The 15,439-nt window shown below is 34.4% G+C and overlaps 1 protein-coding gene across 2 annotated transcripts in view; it reads left to right on the plus strand.

The window, feature by feature from the left end:
- Gfrl (Glial cell line-derived neurotrophic family receptor-like) overlaps positions 1-15,439 on the plus strand; it is a 618,264-nt gene that overhangs the window by 422,203 nt on the left and 180,622 nt on the right. For both annotated transcript variants that reach the window (XM_073959142.1, XM_073959143.1), the window contains exon 6: positions 5,858-5,985. In XM_073959142.1, the coding sequence (XP_073815243.1) occupies positions 5,858-5,985 (128 nt within the window). The remainder of the gene's footprint in view (positions 1-5,857; positions 5,986-15,439) is intronic.

A 15,439-nucleotide genomic window follows, 5' to 3' on the forward strand; every position in this document is an offset into this window, starting at 1 on the left:
GAAAAAGTGCCCGATTTCGCTCAGAAATCCTCAAGTATTAACAGATTACCGGCATGCATAAGTAGGCTGAAAATCTCCCATTATTACTGCACAGAAAGAGGTGATTCAGAAATTAATAAAGTACAACTACAAAATATGTCCCAAACATATTTTGCAGCAAACATATACATATATGTTTGCAACAATCCCAAACATAACATATGTTTGGGCCCTGCAAACAAATACGTTTAAGTTTAGGTGCAAACAAATATTTGTTTGGGTGCAAATAAATATTTGTTTAAATGAAATATAAATACAAACCCAAAATCCACAAAAACGGATACACATACACCGGACTAAGGCAATGGGTCTCCCGTGAGCTTAAATTTACTGTCGCTCACAACCTGTAGACTCTGACTGGTGTTGACCGAGAGTAAATTTACGCTCACCCATTGTCTTACTCCAGCATACACACATTTATATGGTAACATGGGGCGCCTTCGCCACGTTTTTGTTCAAAGTGTTCTCATACCGACACCGTCAAAGTTTTTTCAATTATTACTTTTGGTACAAATATTAGCATATCTTGACTATAAGTTTTGATATATAAATTTTGTTTTTAAAATATTATTTTTGAGAATTTACAAATTGTCTAAAAAGTGGCGAAGCCTTCCCACCCATGGGGCAGCTTCGCCATCGATATTGAACATTCTCCAACGGACTCTAAAACTGTAATTTACCATACTTCTTCCTAAAATATAAACATTATGCAATAAAGGAACATGTTTTCTATTGAATAATCAAAAAGGATTTTAAAATTCACAAAAAGTAACGGATTCTAGCGGTTAATTGAAGTAGGTACCTTGAATTTAGGTACAATAATCATAATATAACTAAAACATGATACGGTTACGATAATATTTGATTTTAACTTCACATTATGTGTGGCATATCTACGGAATAAAGAATTTAAATTAAACATGACAAATTTCGAACATTAACACACCACACCCCTATCATGGCGTAGGCGCCCCATCCCTTACATATTTCATAATATTAATATATTGACAGTTGTAATTGCTTTTTTCATGCGAATTATTGGGATTTATATTCTTCAGTAGTTGTCTTTTAACGGAATAAAATGTGTTTTTGATATAACTAAAGGTAAAGAAGATATCACAAAAAATACCTACGATAATTATTTTTCCCAATACCCTGAAAACAAAAAACCTAGCGCGTCCGCTATCATACCGATGACACAACTGCAATCTTTTGGGAGATGATAGATCTTAATTAAACTGGCGTAGCCGCCCCAGTGGCGAAGGCGCCCCATGTTACCATAAATTGTGGTTGTTTTTATACCCTCCACCATAGTATGGAGGGTATATTAAGTTTGTTTTTCCGTTTGTAACGCATTGAAATACTCATTTGCGACCCTATAAAGTATATATATTCTTAATCAGGGTAAAATTCTAAGTCGATCTGAGCACGTCCGTCCGTCCGTCCGTCCGTCTGTGGTAATCACTCTAGCATCCACAAAAATGGAGATAGGACGCTGAAATTTTGGGAAAATGCGTCTTTTGTTTGCAGGCAGGTCAAGTTCGATGATGGGCTATATCGGTCCACGTTTTGGTATAGCCCCCATATAACGGTACCCCCCGATTTACGGTATTTTGACGTTTTTAGCTACATTTTCAGACAGATTTGGCTATAACTTGACATTTAGGGTTCTTAAGTGTCAATAAACATATATAACGAAACTTGTGGACATAGGTCCACGTTTTGGTATAGCCCCCATATAACGGTACCCCCCGATTTGCGGTATTTTGACGTTTTTAGCTACATTTTTTGACCGATTTAGCTATAATTTGACATTTAGGGTTCTTAAGTATCAATAAACATATATAACAAAAGTTGTGGACATAGGTCCACGATTTGGTATAGCCCCCATATAACGGTACCCCCCGATATACGGTATTTTGACGTTTTTAGCTACATTATTAGACCGATGTAGCTATAATTTGACATTTAGGGTTCTTAAGTGTTAATAAACTTATATATTAGAAGTTGTGGACATAGGTCCACGTTTTGGTATAGCCCCCATATAACGGTACCCCCCGATTTACGGTATTTTGACGGTTCTAGCTACATTTTCAGACCGATTTGGCTATAATTTAACATTTAGGGTTCTTAAGTGTCAATAAACATATATAACAATACTTGTGGACATAGGTCTACGTTTTGGTATAGCCCCCATGTAACGGTACCCCCCGATTTGCGGTATTTTGACGTTTTTAGCTACATTTTTAGACCGATTTAGCTATAATTTGACCTTTAGGGTTCTTAAGTGTTAAAAAACTTATATATTAGTAGTTGTGGACATAGGTCCACGTTTTGGTATAGCTCCCATATAACGATACCCCCCGATTTGCGGTATTTTGACGTTTTTAGCTACATTATCAGACCGATGTAGCTATAATTTCACATTTAGGGTTCTTAAGTGTTAAAAAACTTATATATTAGTAGTTGTGGACATAGGTCCACGTTTTGGTATAGCTCCCATATAACGATACCCCCCGATTTGCGGTATTTTGACGTTTTTAGCTACATTATCAGACCGATGTAGCTATAATTTGACCTTTAGGGTTCTTAAGTGTTAAAAAACTTATATATTAGTAGTTGTGGACATAGGTCCACGTTTTGGTATAGCTCCCATATAACGATACCCCCCGATTTGCGGTATTTTGACGTTTTTAGCTACATTATCAGACCGATGTAGCTATAATTTCACATTTAGGGTTCTTAAGTGTTAAAAAACTTATATATTAGTAGTTGTGGACATAGGTCCACGTTTTGGTATAGCTCCCATATAACGATACCCCCCGATTTGCGGTATTTTGACGTTTTTAGCTACATTTTTAGACCGATGTAGCTATAATTTGACCTTTAGGGTTCTTAAGTGTTAAAAAACTTATATATTAGTAGTTGTGGACATAGGTCCACGTTTTGGTATAGCTCCCATATAACGATACCCCCCGATTTGCGGTATTTTGACGTTTTTAGCTACATTATCAGACCGATGTAGCTATAATTTCACATTTAGGGTTCTTAAGTGTCATTAAACTTATTTAACAAAAGTTGTGGACATAGGTCCACGTTTTGGTATAGCCCCCATATAACGGTACCCCCCGATTTACGGTATTTTGACGTTTTTAGCTACATTTTCAGACCGATGAAGCTATAATTTGACATTTGAAGTTCTTAAATGTCAATAAACTTATGTGACAAAACTGGTGGACATAGGTCCACGTTTTGGTATAGCCCCCATATAACGGTACCCGCCGATTTACGGTATTTTAACGTTTTTAGCTATATTTTCAGACCGATATAGCTATAATTTGACATTTAGGGTTCTTAAGTGTAACTAAACTTATATAACAAAAGTTGTGGACCTAGGTCCACGTTTTGGTATAGCCCCCATATAACTGTACCCCCGATTTACGGCATTTTTATCTACATTTTCAGACCGATTTAGCTATCAATTGACATTTAGGGTTCTTAAATATCAATAAACTTATATAACTAGTGGACATAGGTCCATGTTTTGGAATAGCCGCCATATAACGTTACCGCCCGATTTCAGGTATTTTGAGAATTTTACCAACAAGTTTTAACCGAAGTATCTGTAATTTGAACATTTGAAATTCTTAGTGGTCACCACACCTCTCTACCAAAAATTGTCAAGAAAGCCCCCAAATAACGGTACCTCCCGATTTTCAGTAATTTGATGATTTTAGCTAAAATATTAAACCGAACTAGCAGTAATTTGACATTTGAAGTTCTTAGCGGTCACAACACCTCTCCATCAAGAATTGTCAACATAGGTCCATGTTCGGATATAGCTCCCATGTAACGGTACCTAGCAGTAATTTGACAATTGAAGTTCTTAGCGGTCACAACACCTCTCCATCAAAAATTGTCAACATAGGTCCATGTTCGGATATAGCTCCCATGTAACGGTACCTCCCAATTTTCAGTAATTTGGCAATTTTAGCTACAATTTTTAACAGAACTAACTGTAATTTGACATTTGAAGGTTGTAGTGGTCACCACACATCTGCATCAACAATTTTCAACATAACCCCAATATAACGATACTTCCCGATTTTCGGTACTTTGAGGATTTTACTTAAAATGTTTAACCGAACGTAGGTCCATGTTTTTGTATAGCCCCACAACAAACCTCCCGATTTTCCGTACCTTAGCTTTATTTTGTGGACGAACTTTCTGTAATTTGAAATTTAAAAGTCAACAAAAATTCTGCAACAAAAATTGTTCATTTAAGTTCATATTTTCGTATAGCCCAGATACCTCCGAACTAGCTGTTAATGACATTTGAAGTTCCCACGTTATGTACCGATTTTCGATATTTTGAGGATTCTAGCTAAATTTTTTAACCGAATTAGGAGTTATTTGACATTAAAGGCTCCCATCAAAAACTGTCATCATAGGCCCATGTTTTCTTATAACCCCTATATAACAGTACCTCCCAATTTCTAGCCCACCAAAAATTGTCAACAGTTAAATATAGGCACCATAAAAAAGGGCCTCCTGAATGAAGCATTTTATGTACATTATCTGACATTTTAACGTACTCACTTAAAGTTGGGGACAGGAATGAATATTTTATGGTGGAGGGTATGAAAAGTTCGGCCCGGCCGAACTTAATGCTTTTTTACTTGTTCTTTTATTGAAATGTAAAGAAATTCCAAACACAAAAGCAACAACAGACGCGTAGATACATACAAAATCCCAAATAAAAGAAATAGTGTCACACGTTTAGAAAGAAAATTATTAATAAAAACTATAAAAACATCGTTGAACGCTTCTCGTTAGCTGTAAAATAAAGCACATTCTCCTCACAATTGAAATCATTAACGGGACAGCGGCATCTGAAATCAAATGATTATATAATGTAATAAGTAGGTAATAGGCATATTTCAAATAAACTGATTTATTCACTCACTTTAACGTCTTTATTCAACGACTGCCTTGGGAAAACTGAAGAAAAAAATGTATTTCTCGCAAAAAGAAAATAATTCATACAATTTTTTTCTTTTCCCCTTCGCTTGCTAGTTAACAACAGTTAACAAGTTGCAGAAAAAAATGACTTGACTGACTTGTTGATGAATAAATCTCAACAACAACAACAACAAAGAACGGAACACACGTATTTGGCCGTATACATACCACAAAAGCAAACACAAAGTTTTTCACCCACCCGTTGTCGCTTCCACGTCTTCTATTGCACCATACACACAGCTCTTTATTATGAAATTAGCGAGAGCCATGTTGTTACGCTCTTTGACAAAAATCCTCCCTCCACCCATAAAAAATATGTTCAAACATAAAAAATATTATGGTACCCAAACAAATAAAATAGAGATATGTTACAAAATGTTGCAAACATATATTTCCTTACAACCAGTCCCAAACATATATTTGTTTGGATCCAAACATATTTCTAACATATATTTTTCTGCGTATATGTAATAAAGATATATTTTGTGTAAAGCTATTTGTGAATTTAAAGGGGATCAGTAGTGGAATTCTGTATCTCGTTTTTTTGGTTTCCAAAAAAGTAAAATTAAAATGCTTATGATTTTCGTAATTAAGTACATTTTTCGGTAAGTTAGTGACCAAAATTAAGTAGTCTCTAGGCCCTTCTGATTCTTGTCAACTTTTATTTTTCACTTTTCAAAAAAGTGTTGCAGAATTTCACTATCTATATATTAAAGAACTTTGAAAAATTGTTAAAATTTTTTTTTTGAGATTTTTCTCCTTAGTAATTTCCTTGTTTATTTTTCATTCTTTACAGAGACGCCTGTCATGATTCATGGACTAATCTAAGATTATCGCCCATGTTTGGTTGTATATGTCCCAATAATCATATGAAGAAACGCTGTGATCGTATATTTAATATAGTTAATCACAATCCGTGTGTGGGTAAGTTTTACCATGTCCAAAAAAAAACCAAAAGACAATAACCAACTAAAACAACAATAACACAGGATAATAATAACAATAACACACTAAGAGCGTCATAAAAATAAGAAATAAATAAACACAAACACAATAACACTTTTATAGGAGATACACTTGTCATCCAAACATTCAGAACTATAAAAACACTGAAATTTTTTAACAAAAATTACAACAATAAACACAAGATGAGAAAAACAAGAAAAAGAAGATTTTTTTCGAACGATTTTAAATATTTTCTTTATTTTAGATAATTTTGTTAAAATTATTTATTAAAATATATTTTCTTAATTTTTATTTGTTGAATATTTGTTTTGTCATTATGTGTGTACATTATCCCCCTACTTGTTTTTAATTTAGTTTTATTTTTATTATTTAAAAATCACTCGCCTAAACTAAAAGTAAAAAATATATAATGAACTATCAACTATACGCACGCTTCTGCATTGAACTAAACGAAACCAAAAACAACTATCCTTAACCAAAGTAAAAAAAAAACAAATCATTGTGTATATTTGAAATAGTCTATATATAACCTTAACCAACAAAACCACAACACCAAAGTAATCAGTTAATGGTCGGCCAAGTCGATCATATAATACCCTACACCACTATATTTGTATTAAATAAGATACATTTTTTCACAAAATAAGTTTTTGGTTCTGTATCTCGTTTCGATTATGAATGCAAAGGGAAAATACACAAACTCCTTTGTGTTTTCAAATTATCTATTTGTATTGAAAACAAAAAAAAAAAAACGCAGAAAATTCCTGTGTTGTGATTTTTTGAGTTCGTTTTACCACTTTCTTATCGAAACATGCTGCATATTCAATACTTCTGTTGTCTGTAACTGGTTTGTATAACAAGAAAATATATAATTCAAAGGAATTTCTTCACTGCTTAAATCGTCATTAAAAAAATTCTCAATTGTCAAATAAGCTTTATAGTTTTTTCTTCTATAAATCGAAATTAGAATAAATTTTCAATCGTGACGATAATTTTAAAGGCCTTTTTACATGGAGCACCATAATTCATTCCCATGACATATACTTACTTAGCTGGCCCATTACAGAACATTTGTTCCATACGCCGAACTAACAATCGCTCTCTGGATTACCACGCCCTTTTCATCTCTTCATCCACTTGTTTGCTCCATCTATGCTTAGGCCTGCCAATTCTGCGTGCACCGCCACGTATTTATACGTCTTTTTAGCGGGTTCATCATCGCTCATTCTTAAGATATGGCCTAGCCAACGCAATCGTTACACCTCGATACGTTTATCTATACGGATGTCGTTCTATAGCAGATACAGCTCGTGGTTCATACGACGTCGATATTCACCGCTAACCCAGATTGGTACATAGATCTTTCGAAGATCTTGCTTGCGCAAGTACCCAGGCTTCGGAAGCATACATCAGCACGGGTAGTATCAGTGTTTTGTAAGCGCTGTTTTTGTTTGACGTGATGTGGCTTTGTTCTTAAACTGTTTACTTAAGCCAAAGTAGCATCTTTCTTCTTTTTATTTCACAACTGATGTTGTTTGTTGTGTTTACGGCGGTGCCGAGGTAGTCGAAGTCTTTTACTACCTCAAAATTATAGGAACCAACGTCAACAGTTGGTCCGATCTCTATGGACGCATTGCGCGTCGACACCACCAACTTGGTATTCTCGCCGTTTACCACCAGACCCACTTTAGCAGATTCCCTTTCGACTTTTGGAAAGGTATCAGTTACTTCCTTTACCGATCGACCCATGATGTCAATGGCATCGGCAAAAGCAAGTAACATATGGCTGTTTGTAAATATTGTGCACTTCTTTTGACCTTCGCATCTTGTGTAACTTTTTCCAGCAGAATGTTGAATAAGTAACACGAGAGGGTGTCTCCTTGCCTGAAACCTCTTTTGGTACTAAACTCTTCGGATAGGCTCTTTCCTATTTTAACTGAGGACCGAGTATCAGTTAATATCATTCTACCAAGCCGAATGAGCTTTGCAGGGATACCAAATTCAGACATGGCTTGGAATACCTTCGAACGCAGGGGACTGTCGAAGGCTGCTTTGTAATCGACAAAAAGTGGTAGGTGTCGATCTGCATCTCTTGCGTCTTCTCCAGGATTTGCCGCAAGGTAAATATCTGGTCAGTGGTAGATTTCCCAGGTCTAAAGCCGCATTGGTATGGTCCAATTATTTCATTGACCATAGGCTTTAGTCCTTCGCATAATATCCCTGACAATATCTTGTAGGCAATAGGGAGAATACTTATGCCCCTATAGTTAGAGCATACAGTCTTATCTAATTTCTTGTGGACAGGTCACAGGATGATCAGGTTGCAATCGTCGGATACTCGTTCTTCCGGCCAGATTCTGCTAACTAGCTGATGAATACACCTTATCAGTGCACTATAGGTCAAACGGTCCATTTTATTGGCCAAAAGTCTTAAAGTTAAAACAAGTATTTGGTTTAAGTTAATATAGCGTTTTTAGATTCAGGGAGAAAAATGGAACAACGTGGGCCAAGAAATTAACCCTTTATGGACCAAATACACAACTGGTACCTTAACCCTTTGGGGACAAAAACTGGAAGGTCTGTTATTTGTCTACAGAATTGAAGGCATCGACGTCCGATAAGTTCAGAAGCTTTTTTGTTGTGTTTCGTTTTAGTTTTAATGTGAATATGCCTTAAAATTATTACCTTGAAAATCCCACAATATGATGTGACATATTTTGACTATAACTGTATATATTTATAAAAGATTTGTAAATAATATGACTTTAGAACACAGCAGAATGCTGTAGACTCCAATTTGGCTAACATTATTTGATAAGAGGTTTAACCCTGACTTCAAAAAAATCAATTTTATGGAAAATATGGTAACCTAAAAAAAGTTGTATAATTCTTGTCGAGCAAATTTACGCAAAATCACATAAAATTTTCTGCATTCGGCACGAGTTAATGAACTAATTTCAATTTTCACTTTCATTGCCGATCGTTGCCGAGACTTTAAAAGCGTACATGACCTCAAAATGTTCTACTTTTTTCGAAAATTCAAAGTTAACACCCATTTAATAACTATTTATACACATAAATGATGATAGGAGGGCATTTTTGATAAATAGATATCGAATTATTTCTAATCAAATCGTTACTTATGCTAATATTGTGATTTTGTTTCAACCTGAACGTATACAAGTAAACATATTTCGTTAAAAAGTTTTTAAAGTTATTTGGATAATACGTATTTGGCAGCCTGCCATGTAACGGTATAATTTCTCATACAAAAACACTATTTATTTTTATTATATTTGAAGTATTTCTTACAAGAAAGTAACACAAAATAAGTGAAAATACAAAGTGCGAAATCTGACTTTTGGCCAGTAAAATGGGCTGTTTGACCTATAGTGCAGTGTGTCGCCTCCGGCATTGAACAACTCGGTTGGTAAGCCATCGACTCCTGCTGCCTTATTATTCTTCAGCCGGTTTATTGCTGTCTTATTGCGGTATACATTCAATACCATTTTCTGGGGTTGGATCTGTGGTATCTTCGCCGTCTTCGCTACTATCGGATACCAACAGTTTGGAAAAATGTTCTTTTCATATCCTGAGCACACTATCTGTATCAGTTACCAAATTACCTTGCTGGTCACTACAGGAGGATGTGCCTGTACCAAAGCCATCAATTTGATGGTTCATTCCGGCTCCTGTACATCTCGATTTTTTCACACTTTCACATTTTCGCCTTTCCATTTCTCTCTTTTTCCTGCGGAAAAACGTTTCTCTTCTCTCCTTTTCTCCAGATACCTTTCTCGTGCGCTATATGCCGCATTTTTCTCTTCGGTAGCAGCACTACACTCTTGGTCATACCATGGATTCCTTGGTGGAGGTCTCTGGTATCCAAGTGTGGATTTTGCGGCTGTTTGCATGGAGTGGACAATATTTGCCATTGTGCTGATATGTTATCGGGACGAGGAGTACTTTATTTAAGCAATTGGGTTAGTTGAGTGGAATATGCTGTGGCTATCTGTTGTGTTTGTAGCCTACCGATGTCCAAGTTCCACGTTGTACCTATACCTTTGCTGCAACAAGGTAGTGGTCCGAATCTATGATTGCTCCCCGGAACGATTGTACATCCAACACGCTCGATGAATGTCTTCCATCTATCACAACATGATCAATTTGATTTCATGTTTTCTGATCTGGAGACAGTCAGGTGCCCTTATGAATATCGAGATGATTAAATCTGGTACTGCTAACTACCACGTTTTTTGCAGCTCATAAGTTTCATAAGTCATAAGTTTCTTCTAAGCACTCATAAGTTTCTTCTAAGCGGTCGTAAAATATATCTTTGGTCTGTTAGTCCTTGTCTTCAGTGGGAGCATGAGCGCAAATAAAGCTGATGATGAAGAATTTTGGTTTTAATCGAATTGTAGCGAGTCTTTCATTCACTGAGGTGAAGCTGGAGACCAGATGTTTTAACATCCGACCAACTATAAATCCGCAACCAAACTCATGCTTTGTGTCATGGCAGCTATAATGCAGTGCGTCACCTTTTGATGTTGTTGTGACGCCTTTCCCAATCTATCGTATTTCCTGTATGGCAGTAATGTCGGCCTTGTACTTTTTAAGTACATCTGACAATGCGTATACTGCACCTTCTCTATAAAGTGTGCGAACATTCTAGGCGCAGATCATTGTCCTGCAGCTCCCCCTGGGCTTTGCCATGTTAAAGCCGTTCAGTGCCGTTCCTTGGTATCTTTCATCCCCTTTTCATCTCTTGACACATAGAGTTGACAAATCTAGTTCATAGTTCACGGTCCTTGTTAAAAACGTATTAGTAACTAATGTATGATATTACGTATACGCAGTTTGTTCAAACAAACGATCGGAGTCCATTGAACGACAGTGGATCCAAGCGAAAGTTATACAGCTAATGAAATGCATTTAATTGACTTATTTCTCCGACACAAAAACGGATATTAAGAAAGTATTTACACAGCTTTTTGTTCATTCGGTCGATAATTTGAAACACCGAAATAAGAAAATAATCAACCCGTTTTCATTGCTTAACAATTAAATTAGATAAAAACTAAGAGTTTTAGCGTCAAGCGAAAGTAGTACAGGAATTTACAGACAAAATATTTATTAAAATAATTAATCCTTCAGCATATTCCTGATTTCAGTTGAATTCTGCAATTGATTTAGAATATTTTTTACTAGTTTTGTACAACTGAAGTATAGAATATGTCGCCGCTTGTTTTGAAAATCTCTGTTATATAGATGTTAGGAATAATTAGTCGTTCGAAGATATTTTCCAACTATACGACCACTATACACGATTTATTTTTCAAGCTTGGGCTATAGTCTAGTGAACCAAAGTTATTGATATAATATAATATTTGCGAAAACGCGTGTCATAAATTAGAGAGATACGCAATTAATATGGGTCTTTAACGCAAAATAGAATGTGTAGCCAGTTGATTCACTGTATTCAAAATCGTATGCGCATCAACCGACTTTAACTTATTCGCAAATAACAGGCTTTTTAATTTTCATATTTTTTGTATAACACTGTACAACACAAAAAATAATTACAAGATAATTCGACCAGATTATGAAAGAGGACCGAAAAAAGAAGACACGTGTATCGGCGTTTTGAAAGTTTACGTCGGGAAGTAACATAAATAGGCGTGGCAAGTTCCGCCCATTTCTACAGGTTTTGAAATATTCGACATCAGATTCCTTGGAATACTTGCATTTTAGGTATTAAGTGTCTTTGGCAATATTACTGACAAAAATGCGGGGAATCTTTTTATGAAAAAAATTAACCCTCATGCGAGTCACTAAACGGGGTTTTTGGTCCCTTTTTTCAAAAACGTTTAAAAACTCCTTTAAAATGTGATCGTATCAGATCAAAATATTCTACAAAATTATTTGTCATAAAATTTTACTATAGGTCCCCGAATACACCAAAACTCGTACCTAAACGCCAGGAATCTGCCAAAAGTAAAATCACGTTTTAGGGTTAATGTTATACTTTATCTGAGTTTATTAACAAAACTTCATTCTAGATAGAAGACGTCAAAGACAAAATAATTTCCATCAAATTTCAATATAAGTCGCCGAATAATTTTATCAGAGCAGGAGTAGCTGCCATCATTAGAGTATTTAGGATCATGCAAAACCATGGATGTTAGGACTCGTATGGACAATAGCCGTATACTATCCCCGCATTTTCAGATACAATATCAGGAACCTATGACTTATCCTGATGACGTTATTTTAGTCTATAGTAATTTTTCAAAGTCCGATCTGGGTTATCAATATTTTCCCTATATACATACATATATTCACCATAGATATTTCAAAAACAGTTTGGATCGAGCACACATAATCTTCTGAAAGAATTTATTATGAAAAAACATCAATAAAATATATTTTGTGATCGCAGATAACGAAAATGTGAATAAATCATATATAAAAAGCGAAAGCTTCTGGAGATGTTAAATGCTATAGCTACAAATTTCTTTTGCTCAGAGACTCATAATGAAATTTGATTTGGAACATTTTTTCTTTTGACACAACCCCCAAGAAGTGAGGTATTTTAGCAGATTTTGGCTCAGTATGGAATAAATTTTAATTAAGATTCTAAAAGTGTAACAAATAATTTCTACCTATAATATCTAATTTTGTAACGTCATTTTCTTAACAAAGTATTTTATCCAGATATCTAGTTTGTTCTAAGACTTACAATGAAATTTTGAGCAGAATATTTCTTCTTTTAACACCTTTCGTCTAGAACTAAATTTCATGTTACTTTCATGCATCAACTCGAAAAAAGAACAAAACAAATTTATTCAAAAAATATTTGGGTGTTTTGTTGGCAAATTTGATGTATATATTTTCTTGATATATATTGCAAATACATATCTCATTTATTCGGCGACTTATATTGAAATTTGATGGAGATTATTTTTGTCGTTGACGTGTTCTATCTAGAATGAAGTTTTGTGGGACAAAACTTAATAAACTCAGATAAAGTATAACATTAACCCTAAAACGTGATTTTACTTTTGGCAGATTTCTGGCGTTTAGGTACGATTTAGGGTTTTGGTGTATTCGGGGACCTATAGTAGAATGGTTAGCACGTCCGCCTTGCACTCAGAAGGTCTGCGGTTCGAATCCCAGGCCAAGCAACATCAAATTTTCAACGGTGGCAAAAATTCCCCCTCAGTAATGCCGGCGACATTTCCTGAGTATTTAAGCCATGAAAAACTTCTCTACAAGTGGTGTCGTAAGGCACGCCGTTCGGACTCGGCAATAAAAAGTAGGTCCCATATCATTGAGCCAATATGAATCGGCGTGCACTCATTGATATGAGAGAAGTCTCCCTTGTCCCATCTGGGATGTTTGTGGAACAATTATTATTATTATTATTATTATATAGTAGAACTTTATAACAAATAATTTTGTAGAATATTTTGATCTGATACGATCACATTTTAAAGGAGTTTTTAAACGTTTTTGAAAAAAAGGGACCAAAAAGACCCGTTTAGTGACTCGCATGAGGGTTAATTTTTTCATAAAAAAATACCCCGCATTTTTGTCAGTAATATTGCCTAAGACACTTTATACCTAAAATGCAAGGATTCCAAGGAATCTGATGTCGAATATTTCAAAACCTGTAGAAATGGGCGGAACTTGCCACGCCTATTTATGTTACTTGCCGACGTAAACTTTCAAAACGCCGATACACGTGTCTTCTTTTTTTCGGTCCTCTTTCATAATCTGTGCGGGGTTTTTTAAAAAGTAATTTTTTAAAAAGTTCGATTTTGTTGTACAGTGTAATTGTAATTTCAATATTACTCTTAATTCCCTATCCTAATAAGTTATCAGAGTAAGCAGTTAAGCTTTGATGAAGTTTTAGCAGTATACATTAATTATTGTATGGGATTTTAGCGAAATAGTTGAAGAACTCCCAAATATTTTTTCTAATTTTCCTAATCGAACCAAAAATATATTTGGTATAATATTTTAATAATAAGTTTTTTTCTCTTTTGTTGTTGCTATAATATGCATTTATAAAGCCAATGTTTATAATTTTGGTTTCATATTTTTTTAGGCGTTGTCTAGATTTTGTATGTATTATAAATTTACTTTTTAAGAGGTTTATAAGGACTCTGAGGTAGTATAATTTAGATTTGCTTCCAGATTTTTTTTTAAGTTTTTTTGATTTTCCGCGAAAATGAAAACAAATTTTAGAAATTATGGTGGATCTACGTAAAGATATCAAATGCTGTTACTGATATATTCATACATTTTCTCAATACAACAAATAACAAAGTTTAAAATATTTTTTTTATGAGGGAATAAAAACCGCTATAACTTTTGCGCGCATCGGCCAATTCTGTGAACGCGAACAGATTTGAAACCAGGATTTTTTCCTGAACCTCTATAACAAAAATCGTAGATGTGCTCGCAATTTTTTTTATTTTTTTTTCAAATGGAATTGTAAAGGAAATTTGGTTTTTACCATATGCACTTGGAAAAAATAAGTCTAATGAATAAAATAAATTATAACTATTCCCAAACCTGGTGCTATTCGTAATTTAAATTACTTTTTAAAGAGGAGAGTAGGCTCAGGTAGATCTAAATTCAATCTGTCGAAATAAAGAGAAATAAAGAGTGTACGAGTATATGAAATTTTTAAAGTTATTTACCTAGGAATACTCATAATCGTTAAAGATTTGGGAGGAGTGTTATCTCCTGCAACATACAAAAATACCATAAAAGCTCCATAACAGCCCTGAATGGGTAAGAACACATTCACATTTCCTATATTTATGCATTAAAATATTAAAAAAAATGGAGTTAATATACATAATTGTAGCATTCAATAATATTTTATCTAAGTAGGGGTAGCAAAGCGCACCGGGTTCAGCTAGTTCTTAATAAATCCACGTTTTAAAAAAGATTACGGACCGATTATTCAAAAAACTAGGACTTTAACTCACTATGTCTTTGGAATAATTTATGAACAATTTTTCTAACCTATCAAAAAATTAAGATATTTCTACTAATCCACATATTTAGCTTAGAAAGCCCTGAAAATATTTGTTTAATATCACGTTCATCGCCTGGTCAAGAAATTTAAATTTTTTTAAGAAATGGACAAAAATATGTTCGGAAAATATTGCACAATAACTAGAAACACCCTTTTATGGGAATAAGTTTAAGTTTATGTTTATTGAGCCTTTTTTTCAAACCTTCAAAAAACATATAATTTCATAACAATAAGTAACTACTTACCCTGACAAAAAAGTAATATATTTTCCTTATGGTGGTGTGGGGTATTAACAACAAAATCTCATTATCCTCTTGTAATCTTCATAGTATAAATGGAACGAATAATGCTAAACCAAAA

This window comes from Musca autumnalis, unplaced genomic scaffold (genome assembly GCF_047663935.1).
Source record: "Musca autumnalis isolate F117 unplaced genomic scaffold, ASM4766393v1 scaffold_1, whole genome shotgun sequence".
Lineage (NCBI taxonomy): Eukaryota > Metazoa > Arthropoda > Insecta > Diptera > Muscidae > Musca > Musca autumnalis.